The sequence below is a fragment of the Alosa alosa genome, chromosome 23, assembly GCF_017589495.1.
Source record: "Alosa alosa isolate M-15738 ecotype Scorff River chromosome 23, AALO_Geno_1.1, whole genome shotgun sequence".
In the NCBI taxonomy this organism is placed as follows: Eukaryota; Metazoa; Chordata; class Actinopteri; order Clupeiformes; family Clupeidae; genus Alosa; species Alosa alosa.
The window spans coordinates 9,935,624-9,951,382 of NC_063211.1; the positions used below are offsets into that span (position 1 = coordinate 9,935,624).

A 15,759-nucleotide genomic window follows, 5' to 3' on the forward strand; every position below is an offset into this window, starting at 1 on the left:
CACTTTACTTGACAGTATCGACATAAGAGTGACATGATACTGTCATGACACATAAAACCTAACCCTAATCCTATAACCCCAACCAACTTTTTTTTAGATTTTAAAAAAAAAATCTTTTAATAAATTCTAGACTTTAAAGAGGAAAGGGACCATCCAACTTGTTATTACTACACGGTTCAAATGCGAACACGTATAATGGTATAGGGGTATATTAGCGCCTATGACGATGCTGAAAGATGTACAGGTTTTGGGCAACATTTGCGATCGTTCAGACATTTTTTTTTTACTGAGAAGACCTTGAATATTTTAGAAAAACAATGTCAAACTACATTCTGCACATATTACAAGAGTGACACAACACTGTTATGAAAACATGACACTGTCATGACACATGAAACCTAACCCTAATCCTATAACCCCAACCCTAATCCTAACCCTAACTTGTTATGACAAAAACCGTATGTCACTTAATAACAGAAGCGTTATGTCATAAACGTTTATGACTTGTTTATGACACATTCATGACAGTGTCATGTCACTCTTATGTCGACACTGTCAAGTAAAGTGTAACCTGAATATTTTATTATAAAACATTAGCCTAAAATAAATGTGCAGTGAGCAGAATTTCGGCATGGCTGCATTTGACATTTTTTACATATCAAAATGACATAAGCCTAACAGCTGTTTTGATTTAAGGCTATATGTTTATTGTTTAACCAGTTGAATAACTTCATGATAGAGAAGACAAACAATTTTGTGGAATGATGAATCATCCTATGAAATTTGCAGCGATGTAACTCAAAAACAATCTCTGGTAGCCTATAAGTGACATCACAATTTGTTTGCCACTCGTTGTCTGGAGCTGATCAAAATGTCATAAGCCTAAAACCTCGATGTAAGGTAAAATGTTTAGCCTATTGAATAAATTAATGATATAGAAGACAAACCATTTTGTAGAAAGATGGATCATCATATGACAGTGTTGTAGTAGCCTACTCCGAGTCATGAGCTAAATTTAGAGACTCGTGACTTGACTTGGACTTCAGCACTGAATGACTCGAACTTGGACTCGGACTCATGCATTCGCACTCGCGATGACTCTTCAAGGACTCAACTTTTTTTTGTAATATATCGGCTATAATTGTAGTATGTCATTAGGCTATATTTTTGCTATACGATTTTAATATCTAAATTATTTGTAATACAAATTTTAGTGCAAGTGAATGTTAGGCTACTGCTTCGTGTCATACTGTCGCAAGTCACGTCACGTTAACTTTAACACCAAAATGCCTGGAGACATGGCCACCGCCATTTCAATGTAGTATTGCCAGGCAATACTAGTTCTCATACATGACATGACATTACCTAAGATTACACTCAGCCTAGGCTAAACATCAGACACTGCTGCTGGACCGCACCAATAGCTGATCATCGTGACTTGGTGAACAGTGTTTTTCCTGACTGACGCGAGAAGCGAGGTTCACTCATTTTCATTTGGGGCGTGCCCTGCCGTAACCTGACTCTCGCCAGATGAATTTCGTTCCGCCTAGCTCTGCCTAGCTCCACTCACATCCATCTGGGATCGGTTCCGTTGAGAGTGATTTCGGCACGAGATTGTATGGTAGAGCCAATCAGGACGCAGGGCGGAAGTTTCATAGATGTGACGTAGCGTAGAAGCGACTGTGAGACTGTTCTCAGCGTCACGGGTTGGCTTCGGTGTGAGTGGCTGAAGTAGCACGTCAATAGATGACGGACAAGTGGCTTATCCAATCTTATGCAAGGATTTTTTAATAAGGCCCAGCCTTCTGAAGCACCACTCCAATGGATCGATCCCAGATGGATGAGTGGAGCTAGGCGGAACGAAATTCATCTGGCGAGAGTCCTGCCGTGCTTCTGTCTGTTAATTTGCAGCAGGCTATTATCGGATCGAAGGAAAAATAAACTAAAAGTTTCCCCGATCAAGATATAGCATACTTCTTAATTTTGGTGTCATAGAGGCATAACATTAAATTGTAGCCTAGTAGAGTGTCAATGTATGTGTCTGCGCAAGTGAAACTGACAAACTGAACCTCTCGTGGGTAGGCCAGGAATGAAGTGGATTACTGTTACTGTTCAAACAAGCGATTTGATAGCCTAATCCACTGCACGAAAAAAAAGTAAATAGCAACTTGTTCTATTTCTAACAGGTGAATATAGATAGATAGATAGATAGATAGATAGATAGATAGATACTTTATTGATCCCCAGGGGAAATTCAAGGCAAGGCAATATCTGTCAAGGCAAGGCAATACTTTATTGATCCCCAGGGGAAATTCAAGGCAAGGCAATTTCATAGCAAATATAGCCTATGGCGATGGCAGCTTAAAAAAAACAAAACATTTATTTCACTCATCTCACTGAAATGAACGTAGAATGTGCCCTGTTGTGCAAAGATATTAATTGCAGATGATCTGCATCTCCGTTAACCGAAAGCTAGTTTTCATCTCCATTGTTGACGTGAAATATGTCTCCATAGTGTCAGTAAAGAGATAACATTATGCAGTTGCAGGTAGCCAATATTCACGTCACCGGAGTCAGAAAGAAGCTCCCAAGACGGGCCCTGCTTTGTTAGGTATTTCTGTCCCTCCCAAACTGCGCTAAAATTGTGTAGGCTATTTAACAGCCAGAATTTTTAAAAAAAAATGCCCGGGGGAGGCCTTTTTATGATCCACACTACCTCTTACAAAATAGGCCTACTCCAACGTCCATCTAGCTCTTGTGACGTAGGCTATGAACTTCTACAACACTGCCTACAGAGTAGCCTACAATTGTCAGCAGTCAGTAACAGCATATTGTGACTTAATGGCCTGTGTGATTGGGATGTGGATTGCTCATTTATTATGAGTAGGCCTATAGGCTATGGTATGGTATGGTATTCTCTCCGATATAATAAATACAACACATTGGGTTTGGCAAGAAATTTGGCAATACTACTTTCACACAAGTGATGGCACCCCTGCTTGGAGACAGAAGATTAACCGTTTTGCTTTTAAGGATTTCATCTGCAATGGGGAAAAATGGAACGACATGTATGCTTACTTTAGTGCTGGACTTGGACTCGGCTTGATCAATAGGGACTCAACTCGGACACTAGGGACTCGAACCTGGACTCTGACTCGAGGCATAGTGAGTTGACTACAACACTGTCATATGATATTCTTATGATAAGGATGTGACTCCTTGAGCTTGAAAAAATGAGCTTGTTGTCTTCCTCTCATACCTCCTTTCCATATCACCACTGTAGGATTTTTTAGGGGTATTTCTTGTTTCAGCTCTGTAGAAGTTCTTGAAAATCGTCTTTTTATGTGTCCGTTCCGGCAGTGTAGACACGCACAAACGGCCGAGACCCTGTAAATCTACGCCTGAGTTTCTGTCGGAGAAAATTCTAGATTCTAGACTTTAAAGAGGAAAGGGACCATCCAACTTGCAAATACTACACGGTTCAAATGCGAGCACGTATAATGGTATAGGGGTGTATTAGTGCCTACGACAATGCTGAAAGATGTACAGGTTTGTGATCATTCAGACATTTTTTTTTTACTGGGAAGACCTTGAATATTTTAGGAAAACAATACAAAAAGGTCCCTTTTCCTTTTCCTGATATTCATACACTACCTGTATATTGAGTGCTTTACTAAGCTTCAGCTGTGAGTCTCAGATGTCCATCATGCATTTTTGTGTTAGAGACATATAGCTACTGTATCAGAAAATAACAATAAAGTTTTGTGCCCTCAGTTTGCACCGATCAGCCCAAAATGGGCCTCTGGCTCATGGACTATCAACATTCAACAAACCTTGTCTAGATCCTTTCCCTTTCCTGATATCTTTATCTAAGCTGTTCCTAATTAGTAACTCAAGACATTTACATTACTTGTTTGACATTGACTTGTGTTTGAGGGTTTAAAGAGATAGAAAAATGTTATCATGGACAGATTAATTGTTGATAACCTTTATGAGTCAATGAGAACTGCTAGTTGGGGCAGCCGTGGCCTACTGGTTAGCACTTCGGACCTGTAACCGGAGGGTTGCTGGTTCAAACCCCGACCAGTGGGCACGGCTGAAGTGCCCTTGAGCAAGGCACCTAACCCTCTCACAAGTCAATAATCTTTTTTTTTAATCATATGGTCGCTCAGAAAGTACACTATTAATCCAGAGGGTCCACCACCCTCATAGTCTGGCTGAATTTGCAACCTGATATGTTTATTGTTTATACATGACGGTAATAAAAAACTAGGAACTGCAAGTGTGGGCTTGATCAGGTGCAGTTCGCCAAAAGGATTGCAACAGTACCTCATTTTTGAAAATAGGGCACACGGATCAAAAGTTATCTGCATTAACGCAACATCCAATAAGCCAAAACACATAAAGCAGTTCCTATGGTGGTTGCTAGTGTCACATTATAGTGGTAGTTGCTAGGTTGTTGCTAGGGTAATTAGGATGGTTGCTAGGGTGTTGCTAGGGTAAATATGGTGCTTTCTATGGAAAAAAATGCATTTGCTATGGTAGTTGCTACGGTAATTGCTGTGCATCGATATTGCATGCTTAGTGCTGTGCGATGTTGCTAAGCAACCAGTGTTTACAGTATTCCTCATTTGCGAAATGGATGCTATAAGGGGTTAGCCGCTATTCTTTTCTTCTGATAGAAATGCCATTAATTGTTTAGTTAAAAGTATTGTTCTTGAATAGAAATCACTTGAAAACAATGTCATGATCTTTTATAAGTATTATTTAATCACTTGTAACCTTGTTTTAGCGAATGTGTAAGAGAAATCAATAACTTTAGCATTCATAGTGTCTTCTACCGTAATGTAATATAAACAATTATATTGTAGGTTATTATTATCAGTCCACAATGCGTGGAAATGATGTCATAACCTTCTGTTGTGTGTATTATTTAGACAGTTGGATTGGTCATGGATATTCCCACGGGTGTTGTTCGGCCGTAGCCACAAGGCCGGAGGCCGAGTCTGGCAGTTAGAGCTGTGATGTCATAATGGGTCAACATTCCGCCATTCATTTCAATGGCAAAAAAAGAACAAGGGGTAGTCACAACATTTATACAAGCAGGATACACCGGTTCGGGCCTGAATTTGTAGAGTTGGAGCCGTGTCGATAGCTCAAATGCTCTAGGAGCAGTAGCGGTGCCAAAAAACGATGGAAAAGAATAACAAGTACACTTAAGAAGAACAATTGCTTCGCCATACTGTGGGTTTGATCAAGCCCACTAATTGTTCCAAATTCCTTAAATAAATGAATATTTCCCATTTTCAGACCCCCTATATTTTGTCCACAAACTCTAGTATGTCCAAATGTTCTTCAGAGGTCTTAACAAAAAGCCCACAAGCTCTCAACAAAAAGTTGTATGTAGACGTACCAAAAGGGTCCCTTAAGAAAACATTTGGCAATCACTTTTAATAGTCAAACAAAGGCAATTCAGTGGCCGACAAATAACGGAAAATCATAATGGCTGACTGATATCATGAAAGGAAAGAATAGTGACATCAGCCGTTGTGTTACAACAGATATAAGGAGTCAAGCTAACTAAACAAAAATGCTACAACAAAGCAAATGCTAGTTTGCACCAATAAAAGCTTGAACGCATGCAACGTGTCTTTTGCCAATTCTATGGTGTCTTGTGGCAATCTCACACTCTATTTTCTGGTCCAGACCAAAGAACTTCACAGTGCATAGCCTGTGTAGCCAGTGAGTTTTCTGGCGTTGACCATCTACCATCACAATTAATTTGAAGGAAAAAAAAGAAAAAAGAATGAAAGTTGAAGAATTCCTGCACACTGTCAAATCATACTCTTAAATAATACTTAAATTAAACTCTTAACATACAACACAACAGCAACACACAATGATGACTTATTCTCTCCTGAAAAGTAAGAAACAAAAAAAAACAATGAAATCGCTGACATTGTCAAAGGACACATATCATATATGTTCCATTTGCTATCAGACGCATGATATGAGGTCAGGTTGCTTTATCAGACTGATTAAAAAAGCAAACTGAACTGAGGGCCACGCATATAAAAAGGGACAGGTTCTACCGATGCTTCACTCAGCTCCAGGTGAAGGTTTTGAGCAGAACAACAATCATGAAGGCTGCCATTATCCTGTGTGCCGTGCTGGCACTCTCCGAGTGCATGGTCAGGTCAGTAACTTTGTTCTTTCCCCAAGTGTTGTGCCCAAAGACCTCTAACTGCCTAGCAGTACAGAAAGCTACAACAAACTAGAAAGGCTGATGCATGGCTCCGTGTTGAGATTTGGGTCTCTCTTTCTCTTTCCAAGGATCCCTCTGAACAAGGGGAAGACCGCCAGGGAGAAGCTGGAGGAGCAGGGCCTGTGGGAGGAGTACAGCAAGAAGTACCCCTACAGGCCCTTTGCCAAGTTCGGCAGCTACGCTGTGGGCAACGAGCAGATGACCAACGACGCTGATGTAAGTCAACAATCTCATCTGAACAACAGTTCACCGTTTCCAATGAATAGGAATTGCTGTTATTGGGTCCGAACAGACTGGAAACCTCACATTTGCCATGTTCTCCCACACAGCTGGCCTACTACGGTGTGATCTCCATTGGAACCCCCCCTCAATCCTTCAGAGTGATTTTTGACAGTGGCTCGTCCAACCTCTGGGTGCCCTCTGTGTACTGCAGCAGCACTGCCTGCAGTATGTATAGAGTTCACTCAGCTATATACTGATTAATGAAATAGTAAACCAGAAATTGTGTAAAGATGAAAATCAAATGCAGTTTGAAGTTAACCATCAACAACAAACATAGTAATGACGTGTTTCAATTAACCAAATAATTGTTCTCTTTTAGACAACCATCAGAAATTCAACCCCAGCCTGTCCTCTACCTTCAAGAATTCTGGACAATCCCTGCAGATCCAATATGGAACTGGCAGTATGACTGGATTCCTGGGCTATGACACCGTTGCTGTGAGTGTTGTGAAAAATGACTACAATCCTGTGTTACAGTGTTACAAAACAACATACAGCATATAAACAAAATATTCAGCAAGAAATTAAGAAATATTTGCAATTTCATCTAAGAACTGCGAGAGTTTGACAACTACTGAGAGGTAAATGACTCAAAAAGTTGAAATTACCCAAACTCTCCAACCATCTAAAACATCACAAAAGCTTCCTGTAATTTGTCCTTGCTAGGTTGGAGGTATCCAGGTGCCCAACCAGATCTTTGGACTGAGCCAGACTGAGGCTCCCTTCATGGCTCAGATGCAGGCTGATGGTATCCTGGGCCTGGCCTACCAAAGCCTGGCTGCCTCTGGAGCTCAGCCCGTTTTCTACAACATGGTCCAGCAGGGCCTGGTGCAGAACTACTTCTCCGTTTACCTGAGCAGGTACCAACAACAAACCTCTAACCAAAACTAAAACCCTACAAGCCTGAAAACAGCAGGGGACTCCTCGTGCTAATGGTGCATTCCATTTGTACTCGCAAGTAATTTTCCGAGACATTTCTTTGAGTTGCAAACAGAACTCCCTGAATATTCCGACGTCAGTTCCTTCAAACTCAGACTACCCAGAGTTCAGACAACTGAAACGCAGCATAATCATCAGTTTCAATACAGGCCTGGATCTCTGTGACAGATGTTCGAACCTTTGTCAGTGTGTTTCTTGAAAGTAGCTGATGTTATGACATTTACATTTCCGCACAGCAACTCAGAATCCGGAAGTGAAGTTACCTTCGGTGGTTATGATCCCAACCACTTCACCGGCAGCGTTGCCTGGATTCCCCTGTCCTCTGAGACCTACTGGCAGATCACTGTTGACAGGTACACTAATAAATGTATGGGTAATAAATATATATGTAATGCAACCCCTGCTTACACAAAGCAGCGAGAAGTAACTTTTTAGGGGCCAACATGTTCACATAAATGAGCCTCAAAACAGTTGGAATTAATATATAAATGATGTTGTAGTATTGTTGTGTATTGCAGTGGGTATTAATCAGAGTTTTTCTGATTGCAGTGTGACCATCAATGGTCAAACTGTTGCTTGCAATGGTGGATGTCAGGCAATTGTGGACACTGGCACTTCTATGCTCGTTGGACCCACCAGTGACATTTCAAACATGAACAACGCAGTCGGTGGTGTAAGTATAACCAAGAGCTGAAGCACTATTCTTAACTTATATTAAGTTATCGTGTATAAATGTGAATAAATAATAAAAATAAAAAAGCTGTTAAAAAGCTTTACAACAGTTGCCCTACAAAGCTTACAAGCTATTGGTGTTATGCATACATATTCATCACAATTCAACATTCAAAAACATTCCTCTAGCTTTAAATTTTCACCCAACTGAAAATGCTTTTATTCGCTTAAGTAAATACTTCTGTCTGGTCACAGGCCTCGGTTCAATGCGGCAACATCGGGAACATGCCTGACATTACTTTCAACATTAATGGAAATGCCTTCCCCCTCCCTGCATCTGCCTACGTCCGTCAGGTAAGCGCTGCTTTTAGAACAGACGTAACACTAAAAACGTTCTACACTATGGCTGCTAGGTTGTATAAAGGGCTGTAGGAAATACTGTGGCAAGGTGAATGTTTGACATTTTCTGAATCTCATTCTCTGCAGTCCAACTACTACGGCTGCAGCACTGGATTTAGCGGAAGTGGAGACAGCCTCTGGATCCTGGGCGATGTCTTCATTAGGGAGTACTACACCATCTTTGACATGGGCTCCAACATGGTTGGTCTGGCCCAGGCTGTGTAAAATGTTAATTTTTGCTTGTGACAGAACAATATGATCACTTGCAGCTGTAATGACGTTTTAACAACATTTGCTGCCTAATGAAAGTATATATAGAAAGTAATAGTGTCTCATGCTGAAAGAACATCTTGGCTATTTACATTCATGTAAATACATACATATATGTAAACTGAGAAAAAACGGTGCTGATTAAAAGCAATTAAAGCATAACAGTTTGGTCTTACTTTGTGATGCACATACCACACATCTTTGCAGTCAAGTGGCTAACTGACAACTGTTGTTTGTTTTGAGTGTCTAAAGAAGTAGACAGTAAGTCTGGGACAGAAGCTGGACAATAGTTTGCTAAAAATCTTAATAAGGAGGCAGGTCTTGTGTCCATGTCCCAAGTCCAAGTCAAACTACCTTAAAATAGTGTTTTCTCCTACTATTGAACTGAGAAGGCAGAAGTTCTAGCCTCATCCATTCAATAATTCCATCAGCCTTTCAATGGGTTATAGAACTTTATTACACAGCTCTAATGCTGCAGAATGCTTCATTCACTGGAATGGGCCTTCCCAACGTTCGGTGGTCTGCTATTCCTCGATAACAGACCATTGCTAAGTATAACAGACCACTGTCAAGGAAAATTAGTTTTGTGCTTCTAATTCACTCCTTTCATATCACTCCGCAAGTAGTCCGGTGACTTCTTGCAATGGGATGCGAAGCGGAGGGCCGTTTAAACCTCGTAAGTGCATTCCTTTCTGTGAACAGACCACCGTGGAGTCCATTATCCCGCTTATTCCACTGTTTCCACTTGCGTTGTGTTCATTTCCTGTTACAATTTAAACGTTTTAATCGCTAAAACTGTCTTGTTTGTAGAACTACTTTCTTACGGCACATATCAACTAATTTCTCAACTTGCAGGACAATTGTGCCGTTACTAGTCCTAAATGGATGGTTGCTACGGCCAAAGGCCAGTCGTTAGTTCTATATCTCCCGTTGTCAAGCGGGCGTATCAGAAGATTCTGATGAACTTTAGCTTTGAAACATCGCTATTTTACTTAGCCTGCTGTCATCCATCTAGCTAAAAGCCACCTCCGTCATATTCTACAATGTTACTATGTTCTGAACGTCTGCATTTTACAGCTCGGATGCAACGTGACGGTTCATATAAACTTCACAACGAGTTCAGCGAATTAATATACAAGTGTGATACAGCCAAAAAAATGGATCTACTTTATAGGTGTCCAAATAACATACGGTTAATGGTCGTTCTAAATTACGTAGGATAATGGGAAATTCAACCAAGCAGTGGAATAATGGAAAATAAGTCCCTTCAGGATGAAACAAGACCGTCCTGTTCACCCTGTTGGGACTTATTATCCCTTACGTAGCTGTGTGACTAGTGACAAATTCCCACTCCCCTGCAGTGAGGGGTGCTATGGAATAAAACTCCAAACCAGCATGAGGATGGGCAAGAGGCCTTGATCTCCAAGACAACAACTAATCAACAATATCAAATCTGACAACATATACGGCGATAGAGACAGAAATTAAAGGGAAAGGATGATGGCACACTTTGTCCATCTTCACAGTGTCCTACATTTCTGGTGTACCTTAACAGCAAGTACTTAAGCATATACTGAAGGTAGCTTACCCTGGGGTCCTTCTGGTTGATGATAATGGCCAGCAGCAGACCATCAGGAGAGAGCGATGACACCAGTGCTCCCCGGGACTTCACAGGGCAACAGGGAGTGGCTAGCTGGCCCAGGGGGTACGTCTTTGTCACCCAGAGTACGTCATATCCCACAGGACTGAGAATCAAGCAAAATTCTACGTCAGAAACTAGCAAATAAGAGAAAAAAACAATGCAAGTTGCTTAAATGAAAAGCAGTAATGACTTTTAACAATATGGACTTAATACAGTGATAAGGACCTTTAACATAAAACTAGCAAATTAACAGACTTGCCTTGAACACACCAAAACCACCACACTCAGTTCACACAAGAGCATAATGTTCCATACACATATTAAAATATTTGCATGGTTCTGAGGCAATGAAATTATAACCAGTCCTCCCTATAGCCCAGGGGTATTCAATTAAACTTCAGCAGGGATACGTTACGGAAAATTTCCTCAAGCAAACGTCCAGAGCCTAGTTGCATTAATGTTTAATTTAGTCAACAGTGAAATCAAATAAGTAGCCTCGGAAGGCAACATTTTAAACGAGGAGAATTAGGAATAAAAAAAAAGATCTTAAGGTAAAATTGGACTTGGGCTGAGACAAGAGGAGGGATATTCCGAGGAGGGATATTCATAAATGTTCTGTGCCCTCAGCTCACTGTTGAATAAGTAGCCTATGCTTGCTCAAACGATTTGTGCTTTGTCTAATAGTGTTTTTTCACATTGGCGCTTTTAATAATTGCTACGGTCTCAGAACATATGAGGGTCTGAAAACATGTAAGGGTCAGTTCAATCATTATTAACAGCCCTGTTCTCGCTGTTCAGCTTTCTCCTCTTTAAGCAAGCCATGATTTGAAATACTTAACTTATTCATCTGACTGTTTCTCGTCTCATCTCCTCTCCTCTTTCGCTTTCCCTGTCAGGCTGTCAGTGAGTCTCTTCACCATCGCAACTTCACTCACTGACTCAACTTTACCAGAATGCACAGATTTGATTGGCTGAGTAGCAGCAAGCGAGATGATGGTTCCTAAAGCTACTGAAGTTAATGCTGTTATTGTTATACCAGAACATTTCTATTTTCATTTGAAATGAATAAAAATCGAAATAATTGAGATTATGGGTGCGGGTCGCATCAAGGTCCAGACCCAGTCCGCCTATTAGTGACCCCTGCTATAGACCCTTTCAACAATAAAAACAAAAACAATGCTTGAACATTCTATTTGGTTCCTAATCTACTTCTTCTGCATTAAGATATGGAATGTTAAAACGGAAGCCTTGTGGGGTCAACTATGATGCTGATAATGGAACTCTCTTGAAAGGGTCTATAGAAACTCACTGACAACACCTGAGCCTATCACTGCCTACCTGAGCTTTCTATCCACTCCTTCATCCCACTGAAGCTTCAGGTAGGTGATGCTCAGCTGCTCTCCAACGCAGAACACGAAGGCAATCAAGCAAACATCTCCAAGAACCTGGCCAGGGACACAACAAACATCACAGACATCTCCGTACAAATTTATCTGGCACATACAATGACACAATGGTCATGTAATGTTCAATATTCATGTTAATAAATAAATATAAATATAAATATAAATATAAATAACTAGACAGTAGACTAAGGAAGGTTCTCTGCGCTTATGTCGTTTAGCGACAATCCGATGCAACCAGGCCAGGACAGACACTTTAGAGAGAAGGAGAGGGACGCCGGTGCAGCTCAGATGTCTTCTTAATTTTCTTTATCATTTACTAAAAGGTGCAAAACATCATTAACTTTGACTTTGACTAACGTTTCGATGACTCTGATGAAGATGTGACTACACATCGAAACACTACAAACTAGACAATTTGTTTGTAAGGGCTTCACAACATTTCTAGTACCCCTGTATAATCTGATTGGCTACTGTGTTTATTACCTGACTCTGGATGAACAAACTGTGGCAGATTGCTTCCTTATCAGCGACAGACGGGAAAGCTGCGTTAGACGGGGCGTGGACCTGACTCCAGCGTCCACTGACTGTGGCCCCACGAACCGCGCTGAGCTCCAGGGGAGACGTACACTCCCACAGAAGCACCTGTCCCGAGAGGGCCAGCAGAAGCACTCGATGGCCATCCCCTGAAACCTGCAGAATGAGGGGTACTCCATTCTCTACACAAACAAACAAAAAGACAAACACACACACAGAGTTTGTGTCTTCAATCTTGATTCTATCTATGATGTTTTACATGCTTTAACTTGTTCCAAAAGCAAAGCCACCAAAGGGGATAGACCTGTACAACATGAATTGCAATGCTCCAAGGCAACAGTAAAACATATACAAACATACTGTGTGGAGACACACACACACACACACACACACACACACACACCTTTGACTGCAGTCAACTGATGAATCACATCTGGCACTGGAGCGCTTGTCTTGAATAAGTCTGTGTCTTTACTCCACAGAAACAGATCTCCAGAAGTAAGCACCCCTGCCAACCACATACCTGCCAGAGTAATAAGGACAACTTAGGCTTATACAAACCACGTCTGAATCAATGTGGGAGGCTACGGCTAGAGTTAATCTACTAACCATTTGGCGAGGTGGTCATTAGCACCACATTGGGGAGCACAGATTGCAGTTTTGGATTCTTTTTCTTAGTACGTCCGGTCACCAGGTTGACCTCGTTGATGCGGTTGTCATCTAAAAGGAAGACATTCTCCTTCTCCTGCAAGGAAACGATAACACCTCTCAATGACTCGTCTTAATACTAGTAACGATACTCTTGGTTATTAAGTAAAATAAGCAATCTTACCATTCCTAACCAGCAGAAGCGCGGCCATGGCTTTTTCCCTTTGATGCTGGATGAAAGCACCACTTCCAGCTTCAGCTCCATGTCCAGTTCCTCTATTAGAACAATTTTGACTCTCCCCTTCACCTCGTTTTATTACAGTATCCATTCAGGATAACAGTCTCCAAACGTGTTTACGAATGCTAGCCAATGTTTTGTCCATTTGGGGAGACCTAGACAGTGATGTATACTTTAATTCAAGTTTAATCATTTAGCGTTCCTTTATGCCTGAATACATGGCTGGATAACTAACTGAGGTGATGACCATTAGCTAGTTAACTCAATTATGTGAGCATAGTAAAGGCAACGATAACGTTATCAAACGTGTAATCTTTTGCTAACGTTAAAACCATCAGTTAGCCTGGATGGCTAGCTGTCCGACATAATAGTTTGCCCTTACTACAACAAAGTTGGAGATATGTGGAAGTGTCTATAGATAAATATGGGTATTGAGAGTACCAAATACGATAAATATTTTAGTCCCCGGTGTTATTTTTAGCATGCAAAGCAAACAGACCATCTGACAGACCGGGTAGCATATGTTTGGAAATGGTCCTGTGATAATTGAATCGTTAACGTTACGTTAGCTAACGTAAACCTTTCTCCACAATGCTAATCTGCAGGAAAACATTTAGAATTGCGATATTGTTTTAAAAAAAATCCACAAACAGCACCATATCACTTACCACGAACATTTGTTGTGAACCATCAGTTTTGTCTGTGAGCACAACCATAACACTGAACATTTCGAATCTCCCTCCGCTTCCGGGTACTCGGAAAGCAGATTCTATGGCGTGCTTCCTTCGCGGGGAAGCTACAGGGTTGCCTGGTAACTCAACTGGGACAGTGTGCTGACTTTTTTTTTTCTTCAGCTGATGGATGGGGATGCCTACCTAACTACTTAACCTGTCTCTAAGAGTGCTCATTTCCAACAATTGTGTAAGGATAGAATATAAGACATGGAAATGAATACATTTCACCATTACATTGATAATTTATTTATTAAAATGTATTTTAATTTCATAAAATATTTCCTTGAAATTATCCCTTGTCCAGGGACCTGGAAGGGTTTGTTGATCATGATCATTACATTTTATGAGAGACCCTTAGGCCTACAGCACAGCGCCCTTGAAATTCTAAATTTCCCACACCTTTTGCACCCTGCCAATGATCCTCAGGGGTGGCTTTCTCCTTGCTGGGTGTGGTTTCGTGTTAAATTATGTAGAAAACTGAAGGCTATATAGCATGACCTCTGGGGGTGACTTTGTCTGTTGGAAAGACTTCATGATTTATTTTTTACTGGGCTTTTGTCTGGGAAGTGTAACCCATCACGCTGAAGAATGGATGCAGATGAGTGGGTCGAGTCCTTCGCCAGAGGTATCATGTGCTTACTGGGCATAGTGGGGAACAACTGGCTAATGTTCAGGTCATTACCAGGATCCAAGTCACAGCTGAAGACTAACGATGTCCTCCTTCTCAATCTTGCCGTGTCCAACCTCATCACCAACTACATGGTAGATCTACCCGATGCCATAGCTGACTTTGCTAGAAGCTGGTTCTTGGGTCTGACCTACTGCCGAATCTTCCGCTTCTGCGCTGACCTGTCGGAGACGAGCAGCATCTTCTCCACCCTCTTCATCAGCGTGTTCTGGAACCAGAAGCTGGTGGGCTCCCTGAAGCGCGGAGGGGCCCCGATCCGCCTGGATAACCTGCGTCTGGTTGCTGCCCTGTTAGGTGGAAGCTGGACGGTGGCTATCGTCTTCAGCATACCCCATCTCATCTTTGTCTCGGTGGATGAAAGAGACGAGGAGCTAGACTGCGTGGATGACTTTCCCTCTCCCATGGCGCACCAAGTCTACGAGATCCTGTACCTGAGTTTGGCAAACGCCATTCCTATTGGTGGCATCGTCTTTGCGAGCATCCAGATTGTGGCCACCCTTCTGCAGAATCAGCAGCGCATTAATGGAACTGGAGCCGGTGGAGCAGCGGCGCCATTGGCAGACAAGCCACAACAAGGAGCCCCAGATTCGTCTGGCCCAGGCCAAGCACCAGAGGACTCCAACGCTCAGCCACCTCCAGCTCCATCCACCATTTACACTGGCGCCCATGAAGGCCCTGTCCAGCAGCAACCACGGGTAGTGGTAGCACCCAAAGCACCAGCCAAAGGCGGCAGCAGTGGGTCTAGTGGCCAGGTGCGAGCCGCTAAGAGTGTGGTGGCGGTGGCCTCTGTCTTCCTGGTGTGTTGGCTCACACACCTTGTTCTCCGCATCACCAGCAACGTGAAGACGTCGGTGGTGGTGGTGGAGGTGGCAAGCTACATCGCGGCGTCCTACACCAGCATCATCCCCTACATCTTCTTGTACGGGGTGAAAAAACTCACCTGTACCTGTAGATAGTGAGATGGAAACAACTAGAACAGCCTATTGGGCAAAAATAATCATGTATATGGGGCGGTGGTAGTGTAGTGGCTAAGGAGCTGGGT

General features: G+C 42.0%; 3 protein-coding genes across 3 annotated transcripts in view; 2 read left to right on the forward strand and 1 right to left on the reverse strand.

The window, feature by feature from the left end:
- cplane1 (ciliogenesis and planar polarity effector 1) overlaps window positions 1–14,046 on the reverse strand; it is a 76,696-nt gene extending 62,650 nt beyond the window's left edge. The window contains 7 exon segments of the mRNA XM_048235671.1: window positions 10,416–10,572; window positions 11,808–11,914; window positions 12,359–12,591; window positions 12,813–12,932; window positions 13,019–13,154; window positions 13,242–13,450; window positions 13,964–14,046. Coding sequence (XP_048091628.1) covers window positions 10,416–10,572; window positions 11,808–11,914; window positions 12,359–12,591; window positions 12,813–12,932; window positions 13,019–13,154; window positions 13,242–13,322 — 834 coding nt within the window. The 5' untranslated portion in view covers window positions 13,323–13,450; window positions 13,964–14,046.
- Window positions 6,141–8,782, forward strand: LOC125288831 (pepsin A-like). The gene is made up of 9 exons (XM_048235501.1): window positions 6,141–6,196; window positions 6,334–6,481; window positions 6,595–6,712; window positions 6,867–6,985; window positions 7,214–7,407; window positions 7,723–7,839; window positions 8,036–8,159; window positions 8,414–8,512; window positions 8,645–8,782. The coding sequence occupies exons 1-9, from the start codon at window positions 6,141–6,143 to the stop codon at window positions 8,780–8,782; spliced, it is 1,113 nt and encodes a 370-aa protein (XP_048091458.1).
- A 571-nt stretch (window positions 14,047–14,617) lies between the features above and the next one.
- LOC125288659 (chemokine XC receptor 1) overlaps window positions 14,618–15,759 on the forward strand; it is a 1,185-nt gene continuing 43 nt past the window's right edge. The window contains exon 1 of the mRNA XM_048235198.1: window positions 14,618–15,759. This exon is cut by the window's right edge and continues 43 nt beyond it. Coding sequence (XP_048091155.1) covers window positions 14,618–15,673 — 1,056 coding nt within the window. The 3' untranslated portion in view covers window positions 15,674–15,759.

Coding starts and splice junctions, on each gene's coding strand:
- LOC125288831 (XM_048235501.1), top strand. CDS start 6,141: ATGAAGGCTGCCATTATCCTGTGTGCCGTGCTGGCACTCTCCGAGTGC. Junction 6,197..6,333: donor CTCTCCGAGTGCATGGTCAG/GTCAGTAACTTT, acceptor TCTCTTTCCAAG/GATCCCTCTGAACAAGGGGA. Junction 8,513..8,644: donor CATCTGCCTACGTCCGTCAG/GTAAGCGCTGCT, acceptor CATTCTCTGCAG/TCCAACTACTACGGCTGCAG.